This window comes from Gracilinanus agilis, chromosome 3 (genome assembly GCF_016433145.1).
Source record: "Gracilinanus agilis isolate LMUSP501 chromosome 3, AgileGrace, whole genome shotgun sequence".
In the NCBI taxonomy this organism is placed as follows: domain Eukaryota; kingdom Metazoa; phylum Chordata; class Mammalia; order Didelphimorphia; family Didelphidae; genus Gracilinanus; species Gracilinanus agilis.
Window position 1 is genome coordinate 380,268,677 of NC_058132.1, and position 19,880 is coordinate 380,288,556.

A 19,880-nucleotide genomic window follows, 5' to 3' on the forward strand; every position below is an offset into this window, starting at 1 on the left:
AAACTTTTTATTTATTTTTACAAGCTTTTATTGTCTCTGCCTCCCACTGTCCACTGAACTTTTTTTTTTTAAACCTTCACAACAAATATACCTGTCTCATTCTGGATTTACAATCATCATCTGTCTGGCAAGAGTTAAGTTAAATGATTCATTTTTAGTCTTCTGGACTTGTGATTTAACATTAAAGTAATAAGAGTTCTAAAAACTTTGAGAAGTTATCTTTTTCTATAATGTTATCATTGTATAAGTTGTTCACCTAGTTCTGCTTGAGGTCTTTCCAACTTCCTCTGAACCTGTTCATTTTGGACATTAATAATCAGAAGACTGAACAAAGTTCTTTTTTATTATATTAGGAAATCTTATATGATTTTTACATATGCATGGAAAACATTGCTGTAAGATAATTTAAGGAAGTTATTTTTCTCTTCTAAATTAAATGTAGTTTTATAACCATCAAAGAGAAAGCACAATGGGATGCTTTTATGTATCTTTTCAGTCATTAAAGTGGCTTACTAAAGAATATAATTAGCAAAAGCCTGACTATTCCTTGCTCATATCTTCATCAGACACCCTCCACACATACATAAATTATTCTCAAAAGTTTTGAAAAAATGAGAAAGCAGACACATAGGGTGATAGTTACTGATATTTTCTGTGTTACCTTTCCATAGAAATAAGGTGCATTACCTAAGACTTAAATCTTCTTATTTTTCAGATATCTTTCAAAACGATCCCTCAATACCCTTAAAATTGTTTTACTTCTAGCACAGCTCTCACTGTCTAATTAAGTCGGCTACTACAATGGTTTCTTATTTCTACTTCCTAATGTAACACATTGAAAACCACAGTATTAAAGTCCTAATGTGGTGACTCCACTGTCACATGAAGAAAAAAGTTTGTAGAAATGTTAATTTTGTTGTTTTCTCTGTTTCATTCTTAAATGTTCTAAGATGATACAGTTTAACCAAGTCTCATGCCAAACATTCCATAAACTTGTTTTTTCCTCCATTATTTCTTGCTAGTTTGAAATGCAAAAGAGCAGAAATAATAAATGCAACCTTTTCAGATCATAATACAATAAGAATAATAATTAGTAAGGGTACATGGATAGGCAAATCAAAAATTAATTGGAAATTGAATATGATTCTCCAAAATCAGTTAAAGAACAAATCATAGAAACAATAATTTCATAGAAGAGAATGACAATAATGAGACATCCTACCAAACTATATGGGTTGCAGCCAAAGCAATACTCAGGGGGAAATATATGTCCTTGAGTATACATATATATTAACAAATTAGGGAGGACAGAGGTCAATGAATTGGGCATGCAAATTAAAAAACTAGAAAGTGAACAAATTAAAAATCCCCAGATGAAAACTAAATTAGAAATCCTAAAAATTAAAGGAGAAATTAATAAAATTGAAAGCAAAAGAACTATTGAATAAATAAGACTAGAAGTACTTTGAAAAACAAATAAAATAGACAATATGAAAATAACAATATGGCTCATAATCTTGCATTATGCTCCTCCATAAACATTTACATACTACAATGGTACTGTCCTTAGCTGTAATGTTCTCTTACTTACCAGGTAGGACAAATTGGTAGTTTAAAGGCAGCAGGTGGCACAGTGGATAGAGTGCCAAGCTTGGAGTCAGGAAGATTCATTTTCCTGAGTTCAAATCAGATTTCAAACACTTACCAGCTGTGTGACCCTCAACAAGTCACTTAACTATTTGGCTCATCTTCCTCATCAATAAAATGAACTGGAGAAGGAAATGGTAAACTATATTCCAGTATCTTTGCCAAGAAAACCTCAAATGGGATACAACTGAAAAATGACTGAACAAGAGTAGTTTAAAGACTCTCATGGTTTCTTTACTATGGTTAAACTTTTTAAAGTGATATTCTATGTGGATGTTCCTGATCAATTTCCCATTTTTCAATGTCAATGGTTTGTTTAAATAAATTGGAGTTTGTGTTAGTTAAAATCACCTGGGGTTCTATTTGGAAGGATTGAACCTCAATATAATGTTTGACAAACTTCTGTGGACCTGTGGGGGTCCTTAAAACTACATTTCCCGTGATCCAACGGGTTTCATGGGTTTCCGGTTTTGGATGACGTATTCAAGGTGAGGGACTGTTTGAAATTAGGGGGAAGTGACTTGGAACTTCCTCTTTGAGTTACCTGAGCTGGAGGAGAGAGGAAGGTAAATGGCTGAGGTGAGGTTGGAATAGGTTTTTCTTACAGGCGCGTGGTCAATTTATCTCTATCAGCATGGCTTTTATTAAAATACTATTCTCCCTTTTGATCTCGGCCCTTATCATTTTTAATCATAACAAGTTATATCTTGTATCTTCTCATTTTTCTTCTAATATGATACTGACCTCTACTCCTATAAATCAATGATTCAGAAATAACTCCCCTATCAGTAATTAGTTGTAACCTGATCAACTATAATACATTTTATTTGGGGGAATATTATTTTGTGTTTAACTCATTTGACACCTCCTTACAATCTGGTTTCTATCCCCACCAAACTACTCAACCAATTTTTTTTGAAAAATACTTATTAATCTACAAATATAATAGCTCTTTTCTCAGGCCTTCCTCCTATTTTCTGTACCATAAATGTAACTGGCATTCTCCCAGTCAACCTTGTTGTTCAAGCCCTTGTGATCATTTTTTATTCTGATTTCTTCATTTATATCCTAATCAGTTACCAAGATCTGTCCATTCTTTTTTTTTAATTCACAAAACTTTTAAAGTTGGAAAAACCCTCAGCAACCAATTAAGTCAAAGCTATAACCAAAAGGACTCACCACTAAAGCAAGTAATTATCTAGTTTCTGCTTGAAGTCCTCCAAGTGAAAGAGAACCTGAAATCTTCCAAAGCAGTCTATTCCACTTGATGCTTTTATTTAAGCTTTCTACCTAAAAATTCTTTTACTCTGCTACTTACTCGCAAACTATTGACATCCAACTTTTTCCTGTAAGGCCCAGCTAAAATCTTCATGAAACATTAGTACTTCCTCTGAACTCTCATAAAACATTGTGGCACTCAATGTCATCCAATTTATACTGTTACATTTATGCACATGCTTTATGTACCCTCCTAAATTGCAAGTATTTTAAGGTCAGACACTACCTTTCTGTATCTTTTTAAGACTTTTAGAGTGATGACTTTTAAATTAATTTAATTTTAATTAGCAGGTTCTCAATAAACATTTGCTGAATAAAGATTCATCTTTACTGGAATTTATGAAGCCAACTCCCATTTCATGGATAGTCATGTTGTGAATTTGAATATACTTTTTAAAATCATTATGTGACTGCAGCCAGTTATGGAAAAAACAAACAAACAATGTTCCCTATCTTTTCAAAGTAAGTAATATTCCCATATATTAAATACCATTCACTCAAATGATCTAAAAATTAAGAAATGTTCAAAAAGAGTAATAGTCCTTCTAAATAATCTATCTTTAAAAAAAAATCCATGAAACTGATCACAATGATCAGTAAGCACATTACATATAGCATATTTAGTTTAATTCTTCCTGGCAAAGAGAAGGAAAATATATAACTATGATGATGAGAATGAAAGCAAAGAGTACAATATGTAAAAATAAAAAGCAACTTCATAGGAGTTGAAGCACAAAGAAAACAATAATATTGAACACAAAGAAAACAATATTAAGAGTGCTCTTAAGAACCTGGAAGGTATATTGCACATAAATCCATACAGTTCTCATTTTCATCTAAAAAATTAAAGACAAAGGAAAAGCTGACTTCCTTAAACTAAACTAGTCCATAACCTGGATAAAAGAAGAAATCCTAACCTTCATGTTAAATATACGAACATTTATTGAGCACCTGATACTTTTACTAGGTGCTATTCAAAATTTAAAGTAAATTTACTTGGTTATAAAGTAGGCATGGGTCTACATTCAACTTGGGCTCCAAGTCTACCAACTAACTGTAAATGTGGCCTCAGACAAGTTACTTTACCTACCCAGATCTTTGTTCCCTCATCTGTAAAACAGGGACCTTACTGAGAGAGACTATCAAATGAGACTACTCAAAATATTTGTAAATCTTAAAGTACCATGTGACTACCAGATTATTATGAATGCTTGTCTACTATGAAGTACAAATCTAAAATGAGACAAATGTGAGTTAATCATGTGACACAAGTAAATTAAGTCATCAAAATTTACTATTCATTACCATTCTTATATTCATCTATTTATAAATATGGTAAAAGAGTAAAATTCCTATTAATTCTTCAACTCAAACAACTAAAGTTTCTGACAACTGACGCTTGTATTCAGTTTAAAGATCCATTTTATATGTTGAAAATAATACGTACATCATCATTCTGAATCTGTTTTAAATTTTTAAAACAGGCAAGAAGAATCTTATGGAATAGCAACTATTGAACAAATGTGCCCTCTCTATTGAAAATGCTTGAGATTATCAACCATCATTGCTTATAGAGCTTCACTTACTAAATCTTTGCAGAAAAATAATAATTTTTAGGACACAAGAATTTTTGCCCTGGTCTTTTGTACTAACAGTAGGAAAAACTGCAACTTTGAGTTTGAGAGTATTGAGAACTATGATTATGGGTTTAACATTATAAATGTTTAATAACCGATGTTTGATTGATGTATGAAGGTCACCCAAATCATTGTCAATGCAGATGGCTCTGTGGGGAAGCTAGGTAGCACAGTGGACAGAATGCTAAGCCTAGAGTTAGGAGATCCTAGGTTCAAGTCTGGCCTCAGATACTTCCCAGCTGTGTGACCCTGGGCAAGTCACTTGACCCCCCCCATTGCCTACCCTTACTACTCTTCTGCCTTGGAGCCAATACACAGTATTGTATTCATACACAGTATTGGCTCTAAAACAGAAGTTAAGGGTTTAAAAAAAAATTAAAATTAAAAAAAAAACAAAAACCTTCCAAGATTCCTGATAGAGAACTAGAAGGGTCTTTAGAGATCATATAATACAATCCTCTCAATTTGCAAATGAGGAAACTAAGGTACAAAAAGGTTAATTAATTGTTTTGTATAAAATCAAACTGGTGCTAAGGACGTCAAGTTGCCAGGTCTTTTTACTCCAAATCCAGTGCTCAAATATTTTTGAATGAATAAATGAATAACTGTCAAATGCGTGGTACAGAAACAAAATGTGACTGGAATTCAGACAGAGATCACTGCAGCTTAGAGTCACTAAGAAAGGTTTCATGGAAGTGGTAGAATATGACCTAGCATTTCAAAGGGAGAAGAGAATTAAAAGGGGAAACAGATCATTCTAAGTAGGAGATACATAAATTCCAGGAATGAAATGGCATGAGCAAAGGTATAAATGTTGAATAACAGCCTCAAAGAGTTGGAAGACTGATCATACCAGACTAGAATGAGGACATGGGTTCATGTAAGAGAGGGATGATTAAGAAATCAAGCTAGAAAAAACCCCAAGGTTTTTGGCTAATAAAAGGCCATTTCCTGTCATTGTTGTACAAGCTCTAATTGATCACAGTGTCTCACCTTTCTCCTCAATTATCTTTGTAGTCAATTCCTATCACATCATTAGCTTAGTTTTTGCCTCAACTCCATTTCTTTAAAACTCAAAATAAGCTTGTAGTTTCTTGGAAATGAGCTGAAGTTGAAAAGGGTCTCAGCACATGATTTGAAGCCATAAAGCCCCCATCCTAGCAATTGACTTTCCTGGCTAGAGATGACCATGGCACTTTCTCCCAGCTTCCTGAGAACTACTTTAAATCTTAAATATACAATCAGGGCCTTTTAGGTTAACAGGCTAATTTGGGTTCTTACAGTTGATAAAACAGACTCTCTTAAAACACAACAAAAAGTCAACAAGGGGCAGTATGTGGCTCAGTGGATTGAAAGCCAGGTCTGGAATTGGGAGGACTGAGTTCACTGGCCTCAGACATTTCCTAGATGTGTGATCTTGGGCAAGTCATTTAAACCCCAATTGCCCAGCCCTTATCTTATTACTCTTCTGCCTTGGAACCAATACTTAGTATTGATTCTAAGTCAGAAGTTAAGGATTTAAAAACAAAAATAAAAACTCTCTTAAATCCAGATCAAAGCTATATGATGAATATAGGTCTGAGAAAAAACTGAGTTTTAAAACTGCTTTGATATGTACAATGTAGCTATAGGTAAGTCACTTAACTTTAGTGAATTAGCTTGTCTATAAAAAAGAGGATGCTGATCCTATCTCACAGAATTATTGATCTAAAGATCAAATGAAATATGTGAAAACACTCTACACTAGGATGTATTATGCAAGTAAAAAATATGTGAAATTGCCTGTTGACATCTCAAACTTAATATGTCCAATATAATCCATTTTCTTTTCCCAAAAATCATTCCTTTGCTCTAAAGTCATCAAGGCCTACAAGGTCAAAATCAGGACTGGACATTTGATCCCTTACTCAAATTCATCCCACATACATAATTTCTTGCCAAGTCCTATGTAAATATGTCTCCTCTCCACTCACCTAGGGGAATTTCTAGGGAAAGTCTCTTCGGAATTCTAAGCTATCCTCCATTCAATTACCAAACTGATTTTTCTGATCATGTCATCTTCTCTACTCAATAAGCTGTAATAGCTTTGCTATGAATAAAAGAAAAAATGATGGCAACCACACAGCACTTTAAGGTTTGCAAATCTCAACATACATTATCTTATTTGATCTCAACAACTTTATGAGGTAGGTGCTAGTATTCCTGTTTTACAGATGACAAAACTGAAGCTAGAAGAGGTTAAGCAACTTGCTTTGGATCATAAAACTAGTTAAGTGTCTCAAGAAGGAATCAAATAGAGGCTTTCTTACTTCAAAGTCTAGTACTGCATCCATTATGCCTACTAGCTGCCTCTATTTACCTTTATGATAAAATACAAAATTCTGCCTTTGGCTGGTAAAGCCTTTTTCAATCTGGTTCCTTTTACAAGATTTCTTATGTTTCCTGACCTCCACATATCCTACAATTCATTGACACTAGCCTCCCTGATGTTCCCATAACAAGAAAATCCATCTCCTGAATGAATTTCTACCAGCTTTGCCTTAGGCCCAAAATGCTCTCCCCACTCAAGTTATGGCTCAAGGCCCACCACCTTCTGCAGGAGGCCTTTCCTGGTCCCACCAGTTGCTTGTAACCTCTCATCTAAAATTACCTTCCATTTCCTCTATTTTTATATACAGTAATTTACAGGTTTCCTCCCTCATTACAATGTATGCTTCTGAAAGAATGCATTGTTTTTACCTTTATTTGTATACCTAGTGCTTAAGACAGTGCCTAGTACATAGTATAGACTTGACTGGTCAGTCACACAAATGAATTGCAAGTATATTTTCCTTTAAATAAAAGATATGTAAATGGACTCTGAAGACAATACAATTTTGGTTCTACTACTAACATACTGCTTAAATTTGGACAACTTTAAACTTCTTTGAGCCTCAGTTTCCTCTTATATAAACAGGAATGACCTTCCTAGTTCACAGAATTATTGTAGGGTTCAAATACTAAAATATTAAGTATTAAACATTTTGTAAATTATAAGCATTTACTTTTACAGAAATTATTATTGCCATAATAGGAAAACTGTAAGGAAAATCTGTGATAAATATTTAATGGTAAAACTAAGAATTCCTCCCAGAGTTTATGACATCTTAAAAGTTCAAACTAAATCAATTCCCAAAATGTATCAATCATACTTTCACAATATCTGTGGAATCTGATTCCTCTTTTCAGTTCTCACCATTACTACTCTAGCTGAAATCATCACAACCTCTTCCCTTAGAACTGCATGAAATGGCCTCTTATTTTCACCACTCTTCTTACTAATTTTCAAAGCACTGTCATGAGTAATTTTCTTAGGACAGCAATTCTCAAAGTGTGGTCCTATGCCTCCTTGGTAGGCTGAGACTATTAGCCATCAAGATCAAGATAATTTTCATTAATTTGACGTTATTCGCCTACTAAATACCTACTAAATAAATAACCCCACTACAGTATTTCCTCCCTTTTCCAATTACATATCTGAGGCCAGATTTTCTTGATCTATTTCAATCAAAACAACATATTGCAACAGGCTGAATGAAGCAAATACAGAAATCCAGGTGTCTTCTATTAAGCCAGCTATTAAAGAGATTTGCAAAAATTATGCTACTTCTCATAATTTTTCTGTCTTCAAAAACATTTTTCCATAAGAAATATGTTTAACATATTTAAAATTTTTTATAAATACATTCAAAAGGATAATTTAATACAGTCAATAGTGATAAATATAACCCATGTAAACAAAAGCTCTTTGTGGTCCTTAATTTTTTTTAACCCTAAGTTTAAATCTATACTAAGTATTGATTCCAAGGCAGAGGAGTGTTAAGAGCTAGACAACTGAGGTTAAATGACTGGCACAGGATCACACAACTAAGAAGAGTCTGAGGCACTGTCTTGAACCAGGGTCCTCCAGACTCCAGGTCTGGCAATCTTATCCACTACGCTACCTAGCTGTACCTGGTCCTCAAAATTTTTTAAGAACATAAAGAGGTCCTAAGACTGAAAAGCTTGCTCTTAGTGTTATAGGCTCTAATCATATCATTCCTCTTAAAGAACCTTCAGTAGTTATTACCTACCCAGTACTGTCCAAATTCTTGAGCATGGAGGGAATTCAAAGCCCTAACCTTCTGGTCCTTATTTTCCATCTTTAGAGAACTCTACTTTCCCATATTAGACTATTCTAATACCCAAATAAGCCCTATACCTTCATTCCTGCCCCCAAAAAAGGCTTTGGATATCACTATTCCTTATTCAGAATTCTCATCAATACTAGATGCAATCTTAGTCATTCTTGGAAGGTCAGCAAAGGTGCTTTTTCTCCAAAATATTCTGGAATCTTCAAGAACAACTAATTACGTTACTTTTATTCATTTCTATAATTTCTTTAGACTTTCATTATAGTACCAATGTAAGCATATTACATTGTGGTATATAGTTTTTTTAGTACTTTAACACCCATTTCATTATAAATTCTTTATGGGTAGTGACAATGTCACTCATCTTTGAATCTAACATTTCCCTTAACAAGTTTCTTTAGTCATTGTATACAAATAGTTTATTATAAATTATAAGGTTATCTCAGGTAGGCAAAGCTTAGCACACCAACATAGTGCTAAGATAAACTATCTGTCAAATATTTTAGATAACCATTTTAAGTTGATTCCTCAGGGCCATGACTTGTATGTGTGTTTATGTATATGTGTGTATATAAAAATGTACATACATATATACATACACATACATTTGTATTGTATTGTATACTAACACATATATAGATCATACAGTAGATAGAACACTGAACCTAGAGTTAATATCTGAGTGAAATCCAGCCTCAGACAACTGGGAGTTGGGTGTCCCTGGGTAAGTTACTTAGCCCTTGTTTGTTTCAGTTTCCTCATCTGTTAAATGGGGATAATAACAGCACCTACCTTCCAGATATGATGAGGATCAAATGAGATTAATATTTGTAAAGAGTTTAGCACAATACCTAACCAGTAAACACTATGTAAATAATGGGTATTATTATTATTATTATTATTATAATATACACACACACACATATATATGGGCTATAAGATATTCTGTGATAGTAAAGTTTTGGTATTTTTCCATCCATTTTTATAAATTAAATTAAAATTTTAATAAAATTGATGCATCAATTTTTAACTTTTCCGTTTTCAAGGCTAAAGAAATGTTTCAAAGATAAGCATTACTTCTTTTCTTTAATATAAAATGTCAATTCTCATTATTTCTTAAAAACTAGTAAAGTCTACTAATAAAAATACTTAAAACTAAATTAGAGAAAAACCTCCAAAGGTTTTTTTAGGGGAGAAAATAGTTAAGTGTTTGCCCAGTGACTGTTGTTTATATGGAAACCAGCCAGCATTTATCAAAATAATGCAAAGGTAAGGGATCTGTGATTTCATCATTAGGAATCCTGAGTATATTACTTAGTAGACAACTACTAGGGAGTTGCCTGGGATAAATAAAAGTAAAATAACTTGCCCAGGATCCCAAGGATAAAGTCAAAGGGGGATTTGAATCTAGGTCTTCCTTATTTTTAGTTCCCTATCAAAAATATAGGTTATATTTCATTGTTGGGTCATACTCTATAAAAAGCAGATATAAGATGTTAAAAAACTGCTGAGTCATGCTAAAATGTTTTTATAGAGAAAATAAGACTAAGAAGAGTATTTTGAGAGCAAGTGATCATCTTAGACATTTAAAATTAAATAAATTTTGCAAAATTGATGCAAAAACTGCATCAATACAGCTTACTCTGATTGAACTGAAATAAAAAATAGCAAACAGTACTTATACTTACAAGTGCCAAAGAGGTCTAAATTTAAACAATGAGCTATGTTTAATCTTTTCATCATTATTAGGCACAAACTCTCCAAGTTACCTGTTCAAGAAAACTGTGAATCCTCTATTCCTTTTGTCTACCACAGAAATAAAGTAAGTGGGGAAATAATGCAAAAACAAATACTTAAAAAGCCTACCTTCAATGTAACAGTTAAAAAAAAGTAGAAAAAAAGTACACTAGAAGTGGGGGCATGGGAAAATTGTTACTGAAAAACAGGAACTCCAAAATAAAGTTCTTAAGTTGTTCTGTTGCTTACTCACATTAGCGTTGATGGTTGAAACTAAGTTCAAAGGAAAGAGTTTTAAAAATTCTGTTTCTACTGTTGTACCTTTTTTTTTTTTTTTTAAACCTTTACATTCCACCTTAGAATCACTACTGTGTATTGGTTCTAAGGCAGAAGAGTGGTCAGGGCTAGGCAATGGAGGTTAAGTAACTTGCCTAGGAAGTGTCTGAGGTCACATTTGAACCCAGGACCTCCTGTCTCTGGTCCTGGCTCTCAAACCACTGAGCCACTGAGCGGCCCCCAACTGCTGTGCTCTTAAGTGGAAAAAAACATTAACTGTGAAAAGCTTTTCTACACTGGACTTGAATGCAAATTAACTTTATTTACCCACAAATGTTAGAGCAGAGAGAAAATAGCAAAAGAAAAAAAAAGACAAAATTATTAAAAAATGTCTTCTGGGTGTTCTTAAGCAATGGTTACCTGCAGTATTTAGGAAATTTTCTTTACAGTTAAAAAATTATTAAACAAAGTAAACCCATACTTTAATTATCCCCCCCTAACTTTGTATTTTCTTACTTTTTTTTTCCATTCTGGTATCATTCTCTTCCCTTTGACTATTTTTCCTTTATCTTTCTGTTTACTTTCTTTTCCACTTTCATTGAAAAAGCTTTGTTCCCCTTTTACAGGTCAGAGTAGCATTCCCCTTTTTTGATATTTTTTTTCCTCTCCCCTGGCTTCATAGTTAATTACCAATTTTCCCCTGCCTTTGTTTTCAGGTCTCTCTCATTCTCCTAACTCTTCAGAACACAGCTGCTTTGAAGACCTAAATGGAAGGAAGGCAAGTGGAAAGAGCAGATAAGATTGAATTTATGAACAGGTTCATACCACCTACTTAGTGGGCCCTCTAAGAAGACCTTAAAATAATAAGTCTAGTTAATTGGCATGATTAAACAACTAGCATCATACTGAACAATGAAGAGTCTATTGGGCTAGTCTAATAGAACAGAAGATATACATTCAATGTCTGTTTGAAAGCTTTAGCAAAGAGAAAAAATACCTCAGATATCACTATCAAAGACTTTATATGAAGTGAAATTGTGAGGGAGAAAAAAGGGAAGAGGGGAAGAAAGGTGGTCTTATAGAAAATGAGAGCAGAGCCATCTTTCTTATGCTGGGGATGGGAAGTGCACATACTAAGAGTAAACTTAAACTTGCATCTCCCAAGAATTGAAGCTTTCTATTTCTGTGCTTTGAATCTACAAGAACCAAAGTTTTAATAAAAAGCAAAAAATATGATTTAGATTTTTGGTCTGAGTTTATTCTTGAATAAGTAGAGGTTAACTTCAAACCTGCATTTTTTACTCAGTCTCTTTAAATCTAATTACATTTAATAAGTATTTTCCAAGTGCCCTAATACTACAGAAACATGCCAAGTTTAATACAACTCAAATCAAGCTTCATTTTTTTGCAATATCTGTGATTTCTTAGGGCCTTCTACAATTATTTTCAATCTGTGTGTTTTACTGTAATCTTAGGCAAATCACTTAACCTTTTTGAGTTTGTTTCCTCATCTGAAAAATGAAAATGCTATTTGCACTTCATACCTTATGCTATGAATAAAATGCTTTGAAAATTTTGAGGCACTAATTTAATATGAACTATCATCATTGGAGAAAATTTTTATTTTCCCGTCTATGATTTTTCTGCATAAGTAAACAAACAGGTTATCCCACTGTCAACCAAGGCACCCAACCACAAGTTTTTACCATATTAAAAAATTAAGTTTAATGAAATTTAAAACCAACAACCACAACAGCCTATTTTAATGATACATAGTAAGTATTCCAAGGAAGAAAATGTTTGGAAAATTATGGTTGGTTTTGTGTGTGTGTGTGTGTGTGTGTGTGTGTGTGTGTGTGTGTGTGTGTGTGTGTGTGTGTGGTTTGTTCTATTTGTAAATCTTAATGATTTATATTCCTGATATTTTCTGATTTTTAAGTACTTTTAGTTAAGATGACTTTAGAACATTTTCCAATAGTTAAAAAAAGTAGCTTCTCTCTTAAAATCATACTTTCTGCTTCTTAAGTCACTTAAAAAAATTCCATGTTAGTAAGCTTTGCCAACGTAACTGTTTATTCTAAACCTGATTATTTTCAGTATTAGTGAAGTTAAATTTCCTAGAAGACTACTGAAAGGATTTTTAAATTACAAAAACATTTCATTAAAATAAGGAGACTATAACATTTTATAAAATATAATCAACATGATTATGTCTATAAAAATACTAACTTGAAAAACAATTTAAAATTCTACAAAAAATTCATTATACACAAAATCCATGTACATACCTTAAAATTCTGCTTTGCCTTATTTTATAAGCTTCGTAAAACAAATTCTATCTGTATAAAAGCTATGCTCTTAAAATTTGCAAGTTGCATTATATTTTAAATACAATATATGAAGCATAACATTTAAAGGAATTCTGTAATACATAACTACTTAATGCAAAATACTGCCCCTGAATTTACCTTTTGTAAGTTCAGATTTTTATCTGTTAGGTTTACTCAAACTGGGACATACCTACTTAACTTATTGGTTCAAATATAAAATCCTTACAATTTTTAAACAATTTAATTTTAGCAAATTAATGAAAAAAGGTATAAAGGTTGTTTTGGTATGTTTTTTTTCTTACCTTAGCAGAATCTTTAAAATTTTCTTATAAATAATATAAAATTAAAATTTCTCATTATCTTGTAAGATACAATATTTTAAATAAATTTTTGAACAGATAGGAATATAATTTTTAAGATGGTTAGTTAGTATGTCTTAATCTTATGTATATTTAAGATGAAGTTATGGCAGATGTGAAAATTAAAAAGATTTCACTGCACTGAAGATCTATTATGTCATTTTTAATTAATGGATTCCATAATTTTACTAAAAAGATATATACCATACAAAAATAGCAAGTATAATGGGCACTGTGCCAAATACATATTTACTTCCTAAATTATTAACTTCAATAAAATAACTGTTTAAATAACCCATAGGATTAAGTAGAGAAAAGGTTATACTATTTGAAGAAGCACATCACCAAATTCAAATGGACAAATGTCAGGCCTCACTTGGGGTGACAGTTACAGAAGTTATTCACTTAAACTTGCAACACATCCAAAATCATATGCATAATTAAATGCTTCCAAATTAGGTATTTTTTGTGGATAACTCAAATCAGAGTACTTTAAAAAAAAAGCTATGTCAAAGGGACAGAATACTTAAAAGTTTACTTTATTTTCAGTTTTCTTCTATTTTACAGTGAAACCTCAGTTACATTTTCACAATTTAAATTTTTCAACCTCTCTTCAGTCCCATCGAATTTCTTAAGTTCCTGCAAAAATATCAGAATTTTTACTAAGCACAGTCCCCTATACTAAAGTCTTTGATGCTATTTTCAATGTTTCCAGTTTAGGATCACTTCTCTTAGAAGGCTCTTTTCTTTATCCAAAGAGGGTTAAAGTGATAATCTCAGACATTCTATAATAAAATCAAAGATGCCTGTCTTTAAGCTAAACAAGACAAACGGAAGCTGAAGATAACAGAATAAAACTGCAGAGGGATGAGCTCTTTTTTTTCTTTCTTTTTTTGGTAAAGATACAAATAGTATAATTCAATTTAAGTTAGTCATGATAACTTGGCTGAAGACAAACCACTTTTATACTGATATTGCTCCCCCATTATGACCAAAATTACTATAAATTTTAAGATCAAGGATTATCAGCCAGGTAATTATTTCATTTTTTTCTCATCTTCTTGGAAAAGAAAGAAGATCTTGAAGAAGTGATGCTATCTTCTGTATAAGCTCTGGCAATTATGCAAATAATTCCTTTCATTTTAGAATTTCCTGTCATGTATAACATCCCCTATAGTCCTCGGGAATGTGTAAGAGAAAATTTTATTGTGTGTGTATATACATATGATTTGAATGTTTCCAGGCAATAAAAACTTTTTTTCCCTGAATTTCTAGTCTCAACATGCTGACCTTTACGAGGATAATTTTTTACCCTTTTATTCTTTATTCCAATTTTAGTCCTATTCAAAGCTAAATTGATTGAAGATCAGAGGGAAGAGACCACTTTGAATTAAAAAAAAAAAAAAACAACACAAATGTAGACTGTTATACTACTCAAATAGTCAATAGAACTTTTAAAAAAGTTTTCCCAGACATAGAAAAGTTGTTTTCCCAAATTTCTTTTCTCTGGAATAGGTGGCACAAGAGTCTCTAGCAGAAATTATTAAAAATTTACCATCATCCACCCTACATGATAAAATTCCTTGGTTCTCTCATGATATAATAAAATTAATGCTAAGGAATGACTGACAACACTATTGCATTTTTCAAATCTTTTAGCATACAAATCATTCAAAGAAATCAACACTACTCTTCCCCTCATTTTTTTGTATAATTTGGACCGCAAATTACAAGGAAAGGTCTGTTAGTGATAGAATACAGAGTAGGATTTCAAATCAAAAAAGACCCTGGAAATCAGTTCATTTAATACTCTCATTTTAAGGATGTGGAAAGAGAGGCCCAAAGGTGAAATTATATAACTAAGGTCATGCAGAAAAGAAATGGAAGGGGAAAAAAATTGGGAGAACCAGAATTTGAATCTGAGTGTCTATATCAGTTTTAGTCAGTGTCTTGGAAACAATGGACTTTTCAAGTGTGTTTGCTTGAGGCTTAAAGTAAAAAGACATGGTCCCTATCATCAAGAAGATAAAGATCAAGTGTTATCCATGATGAGTATAAGGCAAACTCCTTTGCTTCCCAATGAGAAAATTTATATTCCATTTAGAAGCTTTATTTCTAGAGATGATCTACAGGATAAAATTTTAATCTGACTACAATTCTAAATTATGGACTCTTCATTCATATACAGAAAAATACTTCTAGACAAATTTTCCTATAAGTTTCACTAAATAAGCTCTTCAATACTTCTCAATGCCATTCCTAAGAACTAATTAAGGAAAAAGACTGTGCTTAGCAATATTTTTTGATGGTGACTTTCAACAAATGGTTAAAATGTGATGATTGTTCTTCTGAGAGTGATGTACCAGCCTGGTTCTACCAATGTTTTATATCAAGTTTGAAGCAATTTTTTTTCTTTATGAATTTTAGAGGTGGACAAAGAATTGGCACCTAATATAAAAAGCATCTCCCAAACCACAAGCCTAAAACTTTAGTCAAGACATAGAAGCACACAAAAATGTTAACCTAAAATAAATCTAAAATCAAGCATATTAAGGGACAAATGCCTTTAGAAAGGATTGGCCATTTGAGATTAATTATATTTAATAAATCTAGTCTAGCCTTTAGCTTTAGAAGTTTTGCTTATATTTACAAATTTCAAATAAAGATTAGAACCCCTTAAATTTAAACTCGTTTGTGACTATGTTAATGACACTTCAGCATTCTCCCTACTAACTCACTCCATCCCCCACCCCCACCCCAAGACATCACTAGTAATAGAAACAACTCTCTTTGCTAAAGTTTTATGCCTGAGCTAATGCCAGGAGAAGATTTAATTTAGGGATGAACTGTGTGTATATATATATAAATCTAGAAAAGAAAGCAAAGGTAAGATAGAGCCCTAGAGAGAACAATATGACTAGAAGTCAATTAAATCAAACTCAAATTTTATTTTCTATTCTGTGGGCAAAAAGTAAATCACAAGTGAGATTGAAGGCCTAAAAGTAAAAAAAAATTCTAGGAAAAGGGATTGTTTTTAAGTTAATGGAAATGATTGAAAGTACAAAAAGGTATTTTGATCAAAACAAAGATTAGGAACTTCTGGCCTATTTTTATAGGAAAACAGACAGTCGAATCTGATCAGTGTTCACTCTGCAAAGAAAGCAATATGATGGGATAAAATGAATCAAAAATTACTACTAAAAGTCATTAGTTTACGACTGTAGCAATAATAATATTATAATTTTGCATATAATTAGCACATTTCCTTAATGGTCAATGGAATATTGTACTTTATGGCATTAAATTCTAAAATGTCTGCTTTCAAATTCTACATAACTGAACAAGTTCATTGCTTCAATCTGTCACAAAAAAAAAAATTAAACACAGTTTTACCCACTTCAGAGTTACTTTGTGAAAAGAAAAGTTAAAGAAAATACCCATTATTCTATGTGAAGAAAACACCATATATCTTATTTATTAAGCCTATTTAAAATTAAGTTTTGGGGAAAAAACCCAAAAACCTAGATCCTAATATGATGCTATAAAATCTACCTGACTTATCTTTCACCACCCAAAAATTTTTTCAAAAAACAAGATACCTCAAAAATTAATTTCCTCATACATTATTAGCCAAACTATTTTTTCTTTTTTTCTGATAGGTAAAACTCTCTCACCTATGAAAGGCATGCTACCCTAACTAAATGAGGAATCCTGTCTATTGCTTTCAAATGCACCAACCTTCTCAAAAACACTGGATGGGGTCATCAAACAAAACCTGATGTTCTGAATGATGGTATCGGTATGTCTCCAGCGTCTTCTATCATGCCGCAGCCAAGACTGAACAGCCTCGTACAGTTCTATCTCTGGGAACCTGCTCAGACGGTCATTATCCAAATAAGACATAAGCTTTTCAAAGCTCAGATAGGACAGGAAGTCAGGTCTTGACATTAGTGGCACAAAGTTCTCTAGCAGAAAGGAGTCCAACTTCTCCCTGACTCCCTCGATGTTTACACCAAAATCATCTAAGAGTCTCATAATTTCTGCACAATTTTCTAAGCAGATTTTGGCTAAGAGAAAAGAGCAGCAGAACTTCACCACTTCTATAAGTTGAACATACATGGCAGCCTGTAGGATTTCATGAACAGTATTCATACTCAGTTCTATAGTTCCATAGTACATGAATTGTAGGACATGGCTGAAGCCTGTAGCAGTCAGACCTTTCAAATGAATTTTGTCCTGATCTCGCTCCCTCATGTCAGCTGTGAACATTATCCTGAAGTAGTCACTCTGGGTGGCAAGGAGTGCTTTATGTGCCTGGAATTGGTGATCTTCAATGACAAGTGTGACATCAAGAAGCAATCCCTCCTCATACAGTGCTCTGAACCCAGCAGAGACACTGGTGTCATGGATGGAGGAACTAAACCCTTCCACGTCCCCTGCCATGAATCACCTGAAAAAAAGTAATCAAAACAAAAAGCATTAATCATCCCCGTATTTTGAAGATATCTAAACTATTTAAGTTTAAACATACTTGAGCAATTGTTTCAATTTTGCCATTTTACTTGTACTATGCAAGGTCTTAAAGATAACAGAGCATCTTGCTTGCAAATTATGCTGTTGTTTTCCCCAACACATTGACGCCCTATTAAAGATACAATAATGCATCAATAGCAAGCAAACAATGAAACAGATTTTAAAATTGTAAAAGGAGGTCCACTTGATACTAAAGTATATATTCTACTGATTTCATATCATTCAAGATCAATTATTTGTAAGGATTTCCATACAGTAGACATTGAAAAGGTTTGTCTTTTAAAATGGTAGGATATATATAATTCATAGGCATCATTCTCCTAGACCCGTGTTGACAAATCTATGGCATGCATATGTGCTGGAGGGGGTTACTCCTCTCCCCATCTCCACCCCACCTGAGGACATTTCTCTCATCATCTGCCCCTCTGCTCAGCAGCCCAATATATCTGGGGTATATAGCAGGGAGCTCACATGCAGGGTGAGGGGTAGTTTGGGCACTCAGTCTCTGAAAGGTTTGCCATCACTGACCTAAGACTATGGCTACAACCTCCTAAAAGTCTTCCTGCCTCTAGTTTTCAACTTTCCAATCCACCCTTCATATGTCCATGATCAAAATAAACTTTTTCATACAAAGATGTGCTCATGCCACTCTTCTGCCCCCAAATTTTCAGTTATTCTCTACTTCTTGAGTAAAAATCAAACCCCTTTATCTGCCATGTAAGACCCTCTAAAATCTGGAACTCAACTTACCTCACTCATATCATTCCCCTCCCCATAGTCAATGTTATAGTAAAACAAGAACTCTTTATACCCAAAACATACCTCTTACTTGAAATACTCTCTCCAACTCTCTAAATTTTTGACTGCTGAATTGCCATTTAGCTTTTAAGCCCAACTCAAATGCTACCTACGCCCTGAAGCTTTGCGTGATTGGCTCTCAGTAGACTTTTCACCTATAAAATTTCACATGGAATTTTTTTTCCATATCCCCCAATTGTATTTACATAATATTGAATATTATGATTAGGATTTCTAACTCCTATGTGTTTTTGTCCTATCCAGTAGAATGTAAAGACCTTGAAGGGAGAGTTGCTTCATTTTTGCCTAGAACATCATTGTATAAATGTTTGTCAAACAGAAATGAATACTAGATGGCAAACTTAATTAGAGATGGGTATCTATTCAAATGTGGTAACTTCCTGGGCTCATTGCACGATGCCCTGCTAAATGTGTGTTGAATGAACAAGCAAACACAAATAACTTAAGAGAAAATGAATTCTCTTTTAAAAAAAGAAAATAAATGAAAATAAAATCTTTGGATTATTTTTTTCAAAGCAAACTAATATAATCCTAATGGACAATATAGAAAGATAGAGACTAGATGATAGTACAATTGGGTACACTAAAAACCAATTTAGTGATCAGTCTCAAAAAATGTTCATTGATGGGGGCAGCTGGGTAGCTCAGTGGAGTGAGAGTCAGGCCTAGAGACAGGAGGTCCTAGGTTCAAACCCGGCCTCAGACACTTCCCAGCTGTGTGACCCTGGGCAAGTCACTTGACCCCCATTGCCCACCCTTACCACTCTTCCACCTATGAGACAATACACCGAAATTAAGGGTTTATTAAAAAAAAAAATGTTCATTGATGAGTCATCATCTTGGAAGGAGACCTCTAGTGTACTACTACAAAGACTTGTCCTTGGTCCTCTAATGGTCAATATTTTTAATCATCAATTTGTAAGGATGGCTAATTCAATGAATGACAGATCAATATCCAAAAATGTTTGGACTATACTAGATGGAAGAGCTGAATGAAGTAAAATGAAAATAAGTATAGGTTCAAAATGTCAATTTCATGTTTAGATAATCATTCTTGTAAAAAAGATGTCAGGTACTGTGTGAACTGACTAT

At 33.1% G+C, this 19,880-nt stretch overlaps 1 protein-coding gene across 1 annotated transcript in view; it reads right to left on the reverse strand.

Annotated features, from left to right (window-relative positions):
* Positions 1-17,879, reverse strand: part of KLHL15 (kelch like family member 15) — a 30,075-nt gene extending 12,196 nt beyond the window's left edge. Inside the window, exon 1 of the mRNA XM_044670149.1 lies at positions 17,175-17,879. Coding sequence (XP_044526084.1) covers positions 17,175-17,879 — 705 coding nt within the window. The remainder of the gene's footprint in view (positions 1-17,174) is intronic.
* Between the last annotated feature and the right edge of the window lie 2,001 nt (positions 17,880-19,880).